Source organism: Thyridium curvatum (genome assembly GCF_004353045.1).
Source record: "Thyridium curvatum strain D216 chromosome Unknown NODE_53_length_294859_cov_82.703090, whole genome shotgun sequence".
Taxonomy (NCBI): domain Eukaryota; kingdom Fungi; phylum Ascomycota; class Sordariomycetes; order Thyridiales; family Thyridiaceae; genus Thyridium; species Thyridium curvatum.
Genome location: NW_022156808.1, coordinates 156,727 through 173,171, shown reverse-complemented (window position 1 = coordinate 173,171; position 16,445 = coordinate 156,727). Strand labels below are relative to the sequence as shown.

General features: G+C 57.5%; 2 protein-coding genes across 2 annotated transcripts; one reads left to right on the top strand and one right to left on the bottom strand.

Annotated features, from left to right (window-relative positions):
* Nucleotides 1–5,947: 5,947 nt before the first annotated feature.
* Nucleotides 5,948–6,991, top strand: E0L32_008228 (uncharacterized protein; the record flags this gene model as incomplete). The annotated part of the gene is made up of 1 exon (XM_031143059.1): nt 5,948–6,991. The coding sequence occupies one exon, from the start codon at nt 5,948–5,950 to the stop codon at nt 6,989–6,991; it is 1,044 nt and encodes a 347-aa protein (XP_030992550.1).
* A 5,299-nt stretch (nt 6,992–12,290) lies between these two features.
* On the bottom strand, nt 12,291–14,991 carry E0L32_008227 (uncharacterized protein; the record flags this gene model as incomplete). The annotated part of the gene is made up of 5 exons (XM_031143058.1): nt 12,291–12,938; nt 13,087–13,172; nt 13,252–13,336; nt 13,433–14,510; nt 14,582–14,991. 5 exons carry the CDS (start codon nt 14,989–14,991, stop codon nt 12,291–12,293), a joined length of 2,307 nt encoding a protein of 768 aa, XP_030992549.1.
* Between the last annotated feature and the right edge of the window lie 1,454 nt (nt 14,992–16,445).

Here is a 16,445-nt window from a genome sequence, read left to right as displayed (position 1 = left end):
CTGGAGCCAGGAGACGGCCGAAGGGTGAGAGATTACCATGAAATTTTGTCTCAGCTTCATGAGAACTCAATCTCAAAACTAATTGGCATTCTTTGGTGCTGTTTACAGGACCTGGTATTATTATCAGATCACAAGTCGTTTGAAGACGATAACAATGTTTCTTTCTCGATTCGTCCATCAAAGATAAGAGCAAGGAATGTTGCATTCGTGGCTGAATACTTACTGCTTCCACTTTACTCCAGTCCCTCGCCATGTCCTGCTTCAAGGCCTACGACGAGGCATCGCTTATTTGTGCCAGATTCTCAAGGATTCCACTCTGTCAACCCCATACCTTTCTGTATCAGCAAAAGTTGCAGTCGAAGCATGAGTGTCTGTCGTCTTCACCTCGAACCGGGAGCTCAAGAGCGTGGGCTGCCTCCCGGACCTGCAGGTCTCTCCAGTGGCCGGTGCAGCCTACAAAACCCACGCCAACTCCACTCGCCTGCAGACAATACAGCCTGAGGTACAGAACTGAGTCACAGGCTTCAAACCTAGGGAACCTGGCATTGAAGGCGATATTTGCCAACGCATACGTTGTCCCTTTGGTGGACCTGAAGGGAACAGGGCTTCTGGTACGAAAATAGGCACTTTTCGCCTCCACGGTCCAGCGCATCATCGAGACTTTAGCGTGCTCGCGCGCCTAAGTGTCTCGCTCGGTCCGGGTGGGCTCAAAGATCTGGGGCTTGCGAGCACAGCCTCAGGGAAAAACCCTTAGTCTTGGCGCAAGGGAAGATCCGTCCAGATGCCCACCTTTCGTTTGTTTGACCATCGCGCGTCCATGCGCTGGAACTTGGAAGGGAAAAGCTTTTGAACATGGTCAACATGCCTGATCCCAGGCAGCTAGTTCAGCTTCACAAGGATAGGTCTTGGGCACTCTTTGGCTAGGAGTAACGCTTGCCGACCTATCGATGCCAACGCCCCTCAGGAGTACATGCAGACACGAGTGTCAATAGCAGAGGTGTTAAGGATTTGCTCCTCGTTCTGGAAAAGTCCGAAAGCATGTTGCTGCGCCACATGAAGATCCCTGCGAGGGAAAGGTCGGGGTCGCCTCAATCCCGCACGGCCAATTCAGGTGTGGCTGCCTCGGCTTGACAGCCGAAGCGCACCTCGCCATCGTGGCATGGAGATATCCTGTTTTAGAGACGGGGAGCAGGTCAAAACTGGCAACGGAGACCCGGCAACAAGTACCGCTTCATGTTCCTGTACATGGCGCCCGTCGATTGACCACGTCGTCGTCATGGGTGTCGAGGGAGAGTATCGGATTTGTGATGACGGCGGCGCAGAGCTGACGCGGTGGGATGTGGACGTAGGTCTTGCCCGGCAAGGGCCTAGCCGCCGTCACAAGGATCGTGCCATCGACCAAGAAGCTCTACACCCCCGAATGTCCCCAAGACTCCGCTGCCTGCCATGGCCATGCCCATAGTGCTTGTCTCGAGAGGAGGGATCTAAGGTATCGATGCAGTCTCCTACTGGGCACGGGACGCATGCACGGCCATATGCGCAGAGTAGCAGGTCTTCTTTTAACCCTGGCCGACGGGCCAATTCTCGGAGAAGAAACCCTGAAGTCTACCCGCCAGCGCTGCCGATCTTGCCTAGAGGAAACCGGGCTTGTTGCTGAAACCTGACAGCTGCAAGCCCACGGCCATTCACACGAGCCAGGCCGTGCCGTCTGAAGCCACATATATGCGAGTGAACCGTCATCTGAGCTCATGTGACCAAAGGATCATTCAGGGCCGGGTAGGTGACGGTCACGAGGCCGGAATTGATGCCGAGCATTGGTCCTATTGAAGCAGGCCTTCGGCGCGTTGCACCAGTGCTTGTCATCCCTTGCACCAGACAGAAGAAAAGAGCCTTGACACGATTGAACGCATTCTGTGGAAGGATGGGCTGGCGGGAGGAAAAACCTACGATACTCCGTGACCTGCCACTCCCCATTTTTACAAGGTTGGACCGACTGAAGTGTCTTCCTCATTAGCTTGGCATGTGCTTCCTTCAATGTTCCTAGTTCGAGGTTGCGCGGTGCGTGCCTCTCCCGACATCCCGGGGGGTGGCCACAAATAAGCGCCTGCTTAAGCAACCGAAACCTTGCCGGCACAGCAAAGAGGATCCCTCCACTGCGGTGGTATTCAAGTCATGCCATATAACCGGGTGCCATTAATTAACTCACGAATGAGGCAAGCCGGCGATGTCGGCGGGCACAGAGCCATGGCGAGCCTCCCGACGAGATGGACAAGACAAGAGTAAAGTAGCAAGGACTGAGAGCTTGTTGCGATTGTCAAGACACTACACCCGGCGGCGTCCAGGCAGGGCCGAGTATCTGCCGGCATCGCACGCTGGATTGGTCTGTCAATCTGCAAGTCGATATTGCTCAGATGATTCCCGTGATGACCTGATCTCGGCTTGACAGCACGCCTAGGTTTACTCGCAAGCGCGCATCTGCATTCCAGACTGGAGAGAAGAGGCACCTCGCTTAGAATACGTCGTCCTCTCGGCCAGCCCCTTTTGACCTCCTGACTTACAGGAGTTGTCTCCAAGCCATCGTTGCTCTAGCCCCCTTTGCTGATCTCTCCGTGTCTGGGCTTCATCCTCTAACCATCCTCCCGAGCGGGACTTACGACTCTGATCGAGCTGCACCACCCAACCCCCATTTCAGGAAACCAGGATTGAATTTTGACCAATCATAAAATTTTGAGGATTGCCCTCGCCCAGTGTTTTGAGAATTGGGTGAGTGAAGGGCCGGCCAATGGGACTTCAGAAGTGCACTTTCACCTATTCACCGTTTCGACGCTAGCAAGGGTCTCAGCTTGCGACAACTCAACTACAGGTTCACATTCATTCTCGTCCCAACCACCGTCTTCTTTAACCAAGAGCTTGATATCCTCCAAACGAGTTAGATCCCTCTTGCCGTCTCAGTCCTCAATCCCCTCTTGGAGGACCGTCCTTCCCTTCTCCGTCGCACTCCCCCCTCCCGAACCGAGCACGATGTCCAGCACTCTAACCTGACTTGACCCATCGACCCCGGACATGATGGAGCTGGCTGACTACTAGTCCTGCCCTTCACCAGTTTGTTCATGGAGGATCCAGTCATCAGCCCAGTGACAGTCAAGGATAGCCCAGTCTGCTACACTGCTCCACGCATACAGGCGCGAGCGTACCAACTTGCCCCTGAATGGAGCATCGTGCTGTCCAGTAGGAGGCCAGAAGTCGCTCCCTCAACGCGTCTAGTTGCTCTCCAACAGACCCGTGGATCGCGGGAACGAAGAAGGGACTGCCCGTTATGTGAGCGGGTCGAACCAGCGGTTTGGACCAAGGAGTCGTTCTATCTCTCATCAAACGGCCCCTGACCCTCCGAAGACAGCCAGACAGCCATCGTCGCTTGTCGCGTCAGACCTAGTCCCGGCCACTTCGGAGATGGGGGCTGTTGGAAGGCTTGCGCGGTGCTTATCGTCATTTGCGAACGTGCCTCAGCTTCTGGCCGTATGTGTTTCACTGGCGGTCGTCACGGGAGCCGCAATCTTGAAGTATGATTACCGGGCTGGAGACCATGCTCCATGGCGGCGAATTGACACCTCTGCTCGCCTTGCAAGATGGATATTCCCAAGCCCTTACCATTCCAAGCTCGCACACCTGCATAAGCGTGGGCCGGGACTGTATGCTACAGGCACAGTCCTGGGTTGATAGATCAGCCCATCTACTTGGATGGACTCCAGCAGGTCTCGGCAAGCGTGCAGCTTGCATCGCATTGACGCACGAAATATTCAATGGAGCGGACGGGCTCACTTATCCAGACGCTCATACTCGGAACAGATAGTCAAACTGTCCTTGATTGGCTTTTGGCCCATGAAGCGGCAATACAGGCCCGGTGCTAAGTAGACATCTCGTATGAAATGCCCTTTGACATCAAACAGGGGCTGCAAGTGTAAGTGGGAAGATAGATCACTACGACACCACTATTCGCTTTCGAGACAGACCTGCATATGCGAAGTCCCAACGATCTGAGAGTATTCCTGCCAAACGGACCAGTGATGTATGTTTATCGGCCATTGCCAGATTGGTTGGTCGTCACCATAACCACACAGCAAGTGTTGCAACACTGACTTCTTTCATTGTAAGGAAGAAGTGAGTGAGGGTGTGCGGCAGGTCCTTAGCGGAATGGGCGCCGGTCATCGGGACCCCGCCCGGTGGAGGGTCGACAGGGGATTCTTGTTCTTGTTCTAGCAACGTTTCTCCGCACACTTGAAAGTCGCTACTAGAGTGTCCCTTTGCTGTTGCTGGCAGTGACATGGCCCTCTCGAGGCAATGTTTGCTGGTAAGTAGGGCATAGGAAGAAGTAGAGGAGGAGCAAGACGGAGTACGCGAGAGCAGGCGGCCTGTGATCCCTGACGACTCCCAGTACATTCCCCAGATCCCGCCAGGAACAGCGTGCATGGTGCGTTTGGCCCGGTTGATCTTCGCCAGGGAGTACTGGTACTTCCGGGGTGCGAGTGGCGCTGCAGGCGGCCAGAACCTGCGGCTTCTGCAGCTCTTTCAGCTGCGGTCGCAGGCTCCAGCCATGCTTCCAACGTCTCCCATTTGCCATTTGCCTGGTGCCCCAGAGTCTTGTCATTCAGCACCCGTCATATGCAGGCCGTCGAGCACAGCCATCCTTTGGGTACTGTACCTTTTTCCCACCCTCGTCGTGTTTCTGTGTCTCTTTCTCTTTTCGAGCTTCTGCTCCGATGGCTCCCCATGTGCGTGCGTCTGCTCGTCCGTCCACTACCAAGATTTTCCTCCTTGGGCACATGCGATCCACAGCAACTACATCCGGACACGAGTGATGGAGTAGGTGCAACTTTACCTGCAGACCTACAGACCTGCCGGCCTCTCGCCTCTTCCTTGGTTTGGCATGGCTCCTCTTGTCCTTTTTTTCCCACTCTGCGTGTACTTCACTGGTCCTGATCGAGATGGTTGCGCGGCCCTAGCAATGCAGGTCTTCTGAGCCGACCAGCTGGGCTGTCTGGTCTTGGACAAGCCACAATGCTGTTTTTTCAAATGACCACAGAAAGGGCAATGCTATCTGCATGCAGGCAAGACCCGGTTTGCTGAGGCATGACACAGATACTCTTCGTCCATTTGATGGCGATCTCTTTCTGTCTGCAGCCCACGCAAGCAGCGGTAGGTAACCTTGTTTCCTTGCTCCTCCACTTTGAAGAGTCAGCCTGTGAGGCATGGATCTAGTCCTCTACGACCACGCCGCCACCGACGACGACAGACGGGGCAAGGTAGAAGAGTGAGTGTAGGAGGAGGATATGCCATGGACGGCGGCGACAGCGTGAGCCCCCTCTCAGTGCCCCATGCATCCATCCATGGATGCGCTCTTTAGAACGGGCGCCTCAATCCAAGCGCACACCCCCCGTCGCCTTCGCATGCAGCTACTCTGCTCTTGCATATGCCCCCCCTCTCCCCTGCCGGGCTGGCTACCTACCTACTACTATACGACTATGACTATACCGAATACCACAGTACCCTCGCCCTCTAGTCTCTTGCATCGCATCTTGCCCTATAACCGTGAGCCCTGGTGCTCGCGGTGGGCTCCCTTCTCGGGGCTGCTTACAGCGGCCTTATAACCACCCCCACCACCCTTCCCGACTGTACGATTTCTTACCCTCCCTCTTCTTTCTTCACGAGTACTTCGTCCTCCGTTTCTCTTCTTTCCCATTTGCGGTTGCAGGCGTGCAAGCTATTTCCCTTGTTTTGGGACCGCCCAGCTCCGTCACTTATTTTCCTTATTATTATTCATCTTTCCTGCTCGTCTCGTCGATATCCAAGCCCGCAGTCAGTCTCGTCAAGCGCTGTGCTCGTCTCCACTCTATCCTGCCTACCTACCCATCCCATCCCTCTCCAAAGACTCATATCGCCAGAGGGCATCATGCCTCCCCAACTACTCCCGGCCTCGGCAGCAGCGTTTGCTCCCAGAGCTTCCTCTGTCAACGTCGTTCTAGGATCCAAGGTGGAACCGTGGCTGACCCAGACGTTAAAGCGCATCAACCGGATCAAGCGCCCGCTCAACAGTGTCCCGCAGCATCAGAGGTGTCTCACGGAAACGCTCTCCTCGTCAAACGCGATATGGACCCTCACGTCTCTGATGCTGGCCAAGGCGCCGGATGCCGACCTGAGGCAGGACAACAACCCCCTCGTGGAAGCCCTCTTCAACTACCAGCTCATCCACGTCGAGGCCTACATCGTCCATGTCGACATGGTGCTGCGCAACGAGGTCGCATATAAGCTGACTCCGGACACGATAGAGTCACTGATTGAGTACCACAAGGATATCCATTGCGCCAACGCCAAGGCCAACACGTACGACTGGACGGGCAAGGAACAGCAGTGCAAGAAGCTCCACGAAGACTTCGTCCAGGCGATCAACAAGTTCGTCTTCCGGACCCACGTCTCCGCTCTCGAGGGCTTGGAAGAGGACGGCGCCGGCGAGCTGCTGTGCGGAAAGAGCGAGGAGGTCAAGAACAACATCATGGGCCTGCTCAAGCCGCTATTACCACCACCGCCCAAGATCGTCAATGTGGTGCACCAACCGCCGCTCCTACCCAGCTCTCCCGCAAACGCCAGCATGTGGACCCAGGCCGCGACGACCTCGTCGCTCCCGGCGCCTGTAGAGGCATGGAGAGTCCTCCCGTCGAGCCCCAGCGTGACGTCGACATCCGCAGACTCCAACACCGCCTCCATGTGGGCTAGCATGGCAATGACCGAGGTTCAACTTCCGTCACCCACTCCGTCGTACAGCCAGCCCTTCTCAACAGCAGGCTTCTTCTACACGTCGTCGCCTGTGGTGACAGCCCCCATCCCGCAGCTGCCGCTGCCGAGCATGCTGATGCCTCAGTGCGGCGTGGCTGTCGGAAATGGCGGGTTCGGCGGGTTCGGCTGGGATCGCTATCAGGAGTACACCTCAACCATGTGACAATCACCGCAAAGCAGTGGCGCAAGCTACCCGGTCGTCACGACCTCCTGAATCGTCCCGGCCTCTTGTCGCGAGAGAGGTTCATTGCTACATGTCAATCACACTATATACCCACCACCACCCCTGTACGGCGTTTTGCGCAGCGGCATAGAGAAGCATCACATTCACGGCGTTGGGCACAGCATCAGCGGAGCGGCACTCGACGAACTCATCTCATCTTGGCCCAGATTAATCTCCGTCTCCTTTGTTTGGCTTCATTTCCTTTTATCTTCTAGCAAGCGAGCGCTGTGTCTGCTTTCTCTTCATCGTTCCGAGGTCTCTCTCGACCTCGCCACCACAACCGCAAGCTCGGTCATAAGCTGTTTCCATATACAACCTCATCATGGCTGGGTCCTGGGCGGGTACTTGTTGCATTTACAGCTGGGTATATACAGGAGGTCCCTTTTTTTTTCTTTTATACTTTTTTCTCTCTATCCTGTTCGCTATACAAAGAGGACATGCAGCAATGCACCATCGCCGCTCGGCAGGCAAACCGGGACAGATCTGGATTTCATTTTTTTCTCTCTACAATCCTCGGAGTACACGGCATAAAGAGGCTTTTTTCTTCAGAGATACCCTACACGCATAATGGTCACACTGACCACGACGCACTCGCTTCAGGATTTCCTTTTCTCTCCCTCAGCCTTGGAATTAATACTTCTTTTAACCCTGTCTGACGGATGATCCACGACCTTGACGACGAACGGAACCTAATGAGCTTAATCACGACTCTCGAAACGAATGAGATTGATTGATCACGACTCGATGTTAGACTTCAATCTACTTCACGAAAGACGACCAAAGCGATTTACGGTTTTTATCGAGTGTGTTGCAATGCTTGGACAGGATCCAACATGACGCACATCTCGAGACTCGACATGAAATTGAATCATCCGCGGCCGACGCAGAGTCTATCCGGCATAGGCTCTGGCAGGCAGACACTGGCTGTCGACAGGACCAAGGCGTCTGCTCCGCTCAGATACCTGCCGGCATTTGCCGGACGCAGATGGGATCTGGAGCGAGGTGGGAATCCAATCGAACCGACATGAAGAAGAGGCTGGGCACCCGTACCGTGGCATAACTGCTGGGCAGGGAGATGCAGAGGGGCCCCTTTACTCGTCGTTCTTCGCCGTAGCCTCTACCACGTCAGCACCTCCCCCCTTGCGGCTTCGCCCTGTTGGATGACTCGGACCCTTGCCACGACACAGTCCCGCCCAAGCAGCCTACCTTGAGAGATCTACGGTCCACTGCTAGACGGTGGCACTGACCATCAAGAGGCCATCTGCTTGGCGCGCCGGCTTGTCGCCTTGCCGCAAGGTCTACGCGAGCTCTTCGCAGGGCAGACCGTTTGGGGAAAGTGGTAGGGCCGGCACAATGTGGCATCATCTCACCACATGCCGATAAGTCTTCCTTGGGCGGGAGTGGTTTACTCACCACACGCATCAACATGCGCCACCCCCGTCCCAGAAGTGACGAAGGCGCGCCACCCAGGGACACACGGAGCGGACCTGCCGCGCAGGACCTCTGGCATTCCCTCCCTTTCCCTGGGGCTCTGGCATGAGATGCAGGAAACTTCTCTCAAACGGGTGGATCAGAAAGCGGCGTCCGGCCCTGGCGGCTGGACACCCCCTCTGCGGGCACACCGAGAAACAGTGTTGGCCCATTTGGCATCACACTGGTTTTGTCGTTTATATTAGTAGTTAATCTGAGCAATAACAGAAATCAAACAAAAAAGCAACCCTGTGTTTTAAAAAAAGGACAAAAAGCTTGATTGCCAGCATTTGCCTCTCTCCTCTTTGGTGGCTTTGACTTTTTGAAGGGTGGGTGGGTGACTTTGTCTCATAAGGGAATCGCCTCACTCGCCAGTGTATACACCCTTCTTTTTTCTCTTGTCTGCTTTTGCACTGCATGTGACATCGTTAAAGTATCATTGGGTACGAACGTCTGTCTTGCAAAGGTTGCATGCACATGCTTGTCTCTTCTCCCAAGCCAAGGATATGGTGGCTGTGCGTGCGCTGCACAGGCAAGCGCGCGGCGATGTACTGCATATGCCGACAACACCCGCGATTTATCTTTCCACAAGAAGAGCGCGGGATCGGAGGGCCTCACTGCGAGACACACTTACACATACACACACACACACACACACACACACACACACTCGGTGATACACGGTCCGTATTGAGATGGTCGAATGACCCCATGGTTACAGTATCATCCCGGGACTATCTGGCTCCGAACTGCGGCCGGGTGAGGTGAGGTGAGGAGGCCATTGCTCCTCGCTTGATTAATAACCCGTGCTGCTCTCTGTCCTGCCTTACACGAAGGGACTGAGAGGGGCGGGCGGTATTACAGCATGACGGCCTTGAGGGGACGGGGGAGACGCTGACATATCCTTCTTCTCTTTGGTTTCCTTGTCTTATAGGTTCGGTCCGTTCGGCAAACATGATGTATGTGCCTTGGGGGGTCTTACTGCTGTGTGTGTGTTTTGTGCAACTGCTGCTAGAAAGTCGTGCGAAGGGAACACAAAAGTAATCTATCTTGGCCACCCCCCTGAACTTTTGCGGCGGGCGGGCAATCCAATGACAAGGTGACAATCTAGTTACTCCTTTTCTCCAGATCAGGCAAACCCCTTTTCGACTTATCAAAAGGTGTTGCGCGGCTGGTCAATCTGAAGATGGGGAGGGGGTTGCGAAGAGACAGCGGGCTGTCAGCAACGATTGGAGTAGATACGAAGGAACCCTCTGCCTGTTCCCTGGTCCCGGTATCCCATTTAAGCCAAAGGGCTGTCAGGTCAGCGTTCTCCCACGGACCCGACAGCCCGGGCCTCCGTGCGGTTTGTTGCGGAGTGCTTGGGACGGCTCCTCGTTGGACAGCCTTCTCCCCTGCTCTTTGGAGGGTAGATGAGGTGGGTGAGATGAGCTGCGTGAGCAGCAACACTCAGCTCGCAAATTTGAAGGCAGCACGATTAATTTACACGATTGCCTAACTATTCCCCGGTTGGCAAAAAATCCGGGTGTAATTTGGTGAGTGAGGTAGGTTCGCGATGTTGCTTTTGCAACCTCGCAGCAGCATCGAGCATACGTTTTCTCACCCTCTTTCCCTTTGCATTCTGTTTTCTCCCTCCCGATTCCCCGCCACTTTCACCAGGAGCGGGAATCCTGTCAGCCTGGCAAGGTGTATTTTCTTAATTTTCAGAGGGATGGGTTTCCCTCGCACTTTGTCCCCGCCCAAGGTGCGGCGGTGCGTTACAGAGGGGGCAGCCTGGCGGGATCTGCGCGCATGCATGCATGCATGCCTGCATACATGCGAAGCAAAAGATGCAGTCAGCCCGTCGCAGCAGCAGCAGCAGCAGCAGCAGCAGCAGCAGCAGCCGCGGTCAGCAGGAGGAGGAGCCCCCTCTCCCCCCTCATAACCTTACCTGGAGATACTACCTGTCACTGGGTTCCGGATAGGTTGGGTAAGCCTCTTTTAGTCCTCCTTCCATCTTTTCGTTGGATCGGGCGGCGGGCGGGTTGGCTGACCGCAGACTGGTGCGTCTGCGCTGCAGCATAGCATAACAATAAGCGACGCCGTTGCCTGTTGGAGGTGCGGGGACCGGGGGTTCTGTTCGTAGGAAGAGGGAAAAAATGAGGGAAGAAGGCATTCACGGTGAGACCCGGGCGTCTCTTTTAGGATCCGCTTTCCGTCCCCTTTCGCGTCAGCGTCTCCTGTGCCCCCGGCGAGTTGTGTGCCCGGCAGACGTTGGGATTGTCGGTTGCGGCCAAACGAGGCGCGTGCCTTGCATGTGCATCTGGTGAGCCGGACTGGGGGACCAAAAGTGCTGTTTTCCCACCAAAAGCGCTTGCTTCACGCTGGTTGGCGCGGCTGGCGAAGAGAGGGAGGGAGGGAGGGAGGGTAGAGCCCCCCCCCCTGGTTCTAGGCAGTGATTTAACACACCTGCGGGAGGGATCACGGGAGTTGGCGAGGGTGGTGGTGGTGGTGGTGATCAAGGCTCGACTGGCCCTTGCTGGCTCCAGGACCGCTTTCTAATCGCTACAGCCACCCTCGGGACGTCTTGCCCCGGTGCCTCGAGCCCGCAGGCGGCAGAGCCGGGCATGGGCGATGGGCGATGGCGATGTTGGCCCGTTTGTGCGGCCCCCCGAGCTTACAGAGCCAACATCCTTGGACTGTTGCTTCTCACGTCCTGCCTTCTTGCTGGTTGCTTTCTAAGCAGGCGACGCCGAGCCCGGAAATACCAGGCGGTCACGTCACGGAGAGCAGCTTGTTGTGAGTTTTGCACCTGTCTGACGGCATGTTGCAGCCTGGTAGACGCAATCCTCCCCCGAGATGCTCTCCACGCCAATCCAACAGCCAAGCAGCGCTATCTCACTGCCTGCATGAGGCTCTTTGCTGTCAGTCGGCAGTCGAGTCCGAGGAGATGACTGGACGGGTTTGATCCTTCCCTGTTCCCTGGGCTAGGGTGTAGGGTGCTCGCCAAATCCACCATCCCCGACCACTGCCACTCACTCACCAGAGGACCGAGGCGTTGCCGGGGGGGCTGATAGAAGGGTCATGTGGAACAATGTTGCCCGATTCGAGGCTGAACGAAGTTCTCGTCGGGGCCAACGGACTGCAGCAACGGCCGCCGCTGGTGGGTAGAGCCCAATGCACAAAAGTTAGTTCCTCACGCAGACCGGGATCGTGCAGATATGACAGAAACTGCCCCGTAGGGGGGAGCTATGTACAGTACATGACACTTGATCCATCATGTCGATGTACAGTACATCCACCGCGGCTGCCCGTCCACGGCGAATTCTTTTGCAAAACAGATCAGAATGGCGTTGCGTCGACTAAGCCGCACAGAGCATTACACGCCAAGGGATTTGTTGTTGCTGTTGGATGATCACGATGATGACGACCCCCAACTCTCAAAAAAGGGGGTATGAGAGTCTTGGAGGGTTTCGGTCGACCAAGATGTCACACTTCGGTCAGGTTCTGCGATACGAGCTTTGTGACCCGAGTATGGTATGGCCAGAGGATCAAGCAGTTTAGACTAGATGTACTATCATACATCCGTTCGACCAACGCTGGTAGACGAAATAGAACCAATAGAACAAAAACAAACTGGACCGCATGCTTTCTTTACAAACCGCTTTTGTCGACAGCCTGGGCTGAAGAAGTAAAACCCACTCACTCCAATCATCATGCTAACCTCACTCAAGACACCCCCTGCCCCCCTCCAGCCCGGCCCCTGAACTCGGGGGACAAAACCACCCACTCACGCCCCGGAAACGAGCTCCCTCGCGATGCCCCTGGCGATGTGGTCCGCGATGGCCATGTTGGTGACCATGGGGTTCACGCCGCTCGCGCTGGGGAAGACGCTCGCGTCGGCGACGTAGAGCGCCTCGCGGCCCCAGACCCGGCCGCGGGGGTCCACCACCCCGGCCCCGGCGTGGCTGCTCATGCGGCACGTGCCCATCTGGTGCGCCGAGCTGAAGGCCGCGTCGGGCGTGCGGTTGCCCACCTTGCGGACGTGCGCGATCCACTTCTCGAACGCCGGGTCCGACACGCCGAGGTTGCTGCCGGAGTCGTCGTCGTCACCGCCCGCCTGCTTCTGTGGTGGTGGCGGCGGCGGTGCGGCCCGGACGAACGGCTCGATGCCCGGCAGCACGACCGCGATCTCGGTGGCGCCGGCGACGTAGCACATCTGGGCCAGGGCGACGGCGCCCTCGAGGGTGTGGGCGGCGTCGAACCGGGACGGGGTGTAGTCGATGCGGGGCCGGCCGGTGACGGGGTCCGGGAAGACGGAGCCCGAGTCCCGGTCGCGCGTGAGGGAGATGAAGTTGGCGAGGTGCCGGTAGCGCAGGGCGCCGAGCTTGAAGTCGAGGCCGCTGCGCCAGGGGACCCAGGACAGCGCCGCGTAGGGCTGGTCGAAGACGACGTTTTGTCAGCAAGAAAGAGGGAGAACATGACGGCTCCGGCTTACAGTGGGGGTGGTTGGTGGAGGAGGGAGATACAAGTAGATAGGTGTGTGGAGGGGACCTTGGCAACCAATCCTCCGGGGTATCGCTTACCAGCATACACGTCGGCTCGAGCTTGACGCCGTGGCCTTGTCCGTCCAAGTTCTCAAAGCTTGTGCACACGCTCGTGATGATGCCGCCTAACCATATATATATCGTGGTTAGTTTTCTGGCAGCTTGCTACACACAAAGAAAAAGAGTTTGCTGCCCCGAACTCACCTTCCCAGGGACGAGTCTCCTCCTCGAAACAGGCACTGACAAAGTTGCACGGGTGCAGGCGGAGGTTGCGGCCGAGGTTCCGGTTCTACATATACAGTCAGTCAAAAGGAGTTATAAACTCTCTTCCCCCTTCCGCATCCCCCCCCCCTTCTGTCCTAAAGATAGAGTAAGTGCAACTCACCTTGACACCGCTCTTCATCAAGATAAGCGGACTCCAGAGCGAGCCGGCCGAGAGGACGACCTTCTTGGCCCGGATCTCGACCTGCCGCGTCGTCCTCTCCGACAGCGGCCCGCTGACGCCGCCATTGCCGTCCCGGGACGTCCACGTGCCCACGACGCCGGTGGCCTTCTTGCCGTCGTCGTCGAACAGCACGCGGTCGACGAGGAAGCCCTCGATGAAGCGGGCGCCCGCCTCGGCCGCGGCGGGCAGCCAGCTGACGACGGTGCTCAGCTTGCCGGCGCCGCCGCACCCGAGGTGGCAGTGCCCGCACCAGTGGTCCTCGCCGGCCGAGTTGACGGGCGTCGCCTTGGCGTGCCAGCCGAGCCGGCGCGCCCCGTCGAGCACGACGCGCGCGCGGTGCGGGTGCCGGACCCCGTCCTCGGACGCGCCCGCGAGGCCGCACACGCGGTCGAGCGCGTCCTGGAAGTCCTGCGTCTCGAACCAGGCCAGGCCGTGCTGGCGCGCCCACTCGCGCCGCACGAAGCCCTGCGTCTGCAGGCAGACGGACCAGTTGACGGCGCCGCCGCCGCCCCAGCACCCGCCGGCCACGGCGCTGAGCGAGCCGTCCTCGGTCGCGATGAAGCCTTGGTTCTCGTACATGTAGCGCGACCCTTCCTCCTGCGGCATGGGCAGCTGCGAGGGCGGGAAGTAGCTGCCCTTGTCGACGACGACGACGCGGTGGCCGGCCTCGGCGAGCGTCCTGGCGACCACGGCGCCGCCGCAGCCCGAGCCGACGACGACGACGTCGGTCTCGATGACGGCCGGCGCCGGGTCCGCGGGGAACTGCAGGAAGGTGTAGTCAAAGTGGCGGCCGGCCTTCCAGTCGGCGGGCACGTCCGGGTAGCCGGTGATCTGCTTGAAGAGGGGCGACGTCTCGAGGTAGGCGACGTGCGCGACCATGGTGAGGGACTTGCCGAGGCCGCGGAGGGTGCCGATCCACGACTTGAGCCAGGACTGGAGGATGGCCTCGCGGATGTGGATGGGCTGCTCCTGGACCGGGGTGCAGTAGCCCGTCAGGACAAAGGCACCGGCTCTCGACCTGGTGGGCAGGGGCTCGTGTCAGACGAGTGAGGCGCGGGAGGGATGGGATGCACATGGCTTGGGACTCACGAGAGAAGCGAGAGGACGCCTCCTAGGTCATTCTTCGTCTTGGGAGGCAGGCTGTCCAGTGTCCTCTTCAGGTTGTCGACAAAGGCCGGCTTGTCGAGCATCCTCTCCTGCAGGTATGCCTTGAGCAGCTCGTCGCTCGGCTTCATCTGCACTGACGCCTGGGCCTTGGCGGCGGCGGCAGAATATTGGGACTGGGACAGCTTGCGCTGGTCGAACTTGTTGGTCACGTCCGATTCGGACACGATAGACGGAACGACGGCGTCGAGCAGAGACAACAGCACCTTCCATTGCGTCTCGTTCCAGAAGTCTCCCGAGGGCGCTGCGGCCAGCGGTGGAGGGCACGGTGCTTTGAGGTCGGCTGGGGGAGCCGTCTCTGGGACATGGTACTCAGAGTACGAGGAGGAAGACATGGCTGCCGGCTGTGGTGGGCAAGAGCTTCACGTCAACGCGGCCGCGTGTCATTCAAGATGTGATGAGGTCTACGCTACGAAAACAAAAGATAGAGGGTCGCGACACATCGATATATAAACCACTTCCTCGGACTAGCGGGCGGCAGAGAAGCAGGACCACCACAAGGGCTAGCCTGCCACGAGCTGAAAAGAAACATGAGACGATTGTCTGGCTCTCCTTTGCCCAAAAGGGCCATCACAAAAATGAAGATCACAGCTCCAAAAGGGACAAGGCAGCTCCTGCATCCCCTCTTCCCCTCGGGGTTTTGGAGAAGGGCGTCTACCAGCCAGCGACGTGGGTGTGGAGATGGCCGAGCCTGGATCGGGAATGGCTTCACGCTGGAGCTCCAATCGATGCGGTTCCGCGCTGGTGCAGGCCGCTAAAAAAGGACACCACCCCAGACGACTGGGCTGTCACTGGTGCGTCTGTCCGCGGGGAGCGAGTGGCTCTGCTCTGGCACCCAAAAGGACACTCGCTCTGTACGAGGATTGCAATGCAAAAGAAGCTTGCAAAGGCTGATGGCATGTCTCCTGTAGCCACGCTGATCCCCCATGTCTACTTGCGACCATAGGTCGGGCTTTCTTTCGATTGTGAGTGCACAATGCCTGGCTCAGACCTCTCGATGCTGGACAGGCCTACGGGAGCGCCGGATACAGCCATTCTCGGTACCTATTCGACGACGCAGGTGGCCTTTGCACACACGCGCGGGGGAGACAGGGTTTGAGCTGCATATGTTGGGTTGTGCAATCCGCGAGCGAGCCAAATAGAAGCTTCGCTGGTGGACTGACTGGCGTATTGGAGCGTCTTTCAATGCGGGGGAGCCTCGGCTTGCGGTGGAGACGCTCGACCAGACGGCGACCTCGTTGACTTCAGCTCGTGCCACTCACTCGGGAGCCCTGCGATTACCTACGGAGTAGGGAGAACAGACCCCAGCGTCGAGATCTCTCGTCGCATCAAGGCGTCTCGAAGGAGGCCGTGATATTGTGTGAAGGAGAGTTTTACTGGCTCCGGTGCATTGTTCTCACTTGACTCGGGGACACTCAACTTCATCGACAAACTTGTGTCAGTCCCGGCCTGATGACACGGCCAACCCTCTCTGCGACTGCCAGTGGCATGCCGGGCACACAATCAAGCATATGAAACATGCTGTTGTTCGGAAATGGCGCTGCTGTTTTTTTGGAAATACCACGCAGGCCCTTTGATTCTGCCGGAGAGTACATAGTCGAGTCAGTATTCTGTGAGTCAGGACGGAGGTAAGGCAGGCGTGTTGGTGATAACCTCGCGTCAAGGGAAGGGTCCATCGGATTTGGACTCTTGCCTGAGCGAGGTAGAAAAGCCCATTCGGATGAGCATAGACAACTGATTGTCTCCCATTGGCCCCATTGCCTCCATTGCCTCCATTGCCTCCATTGCC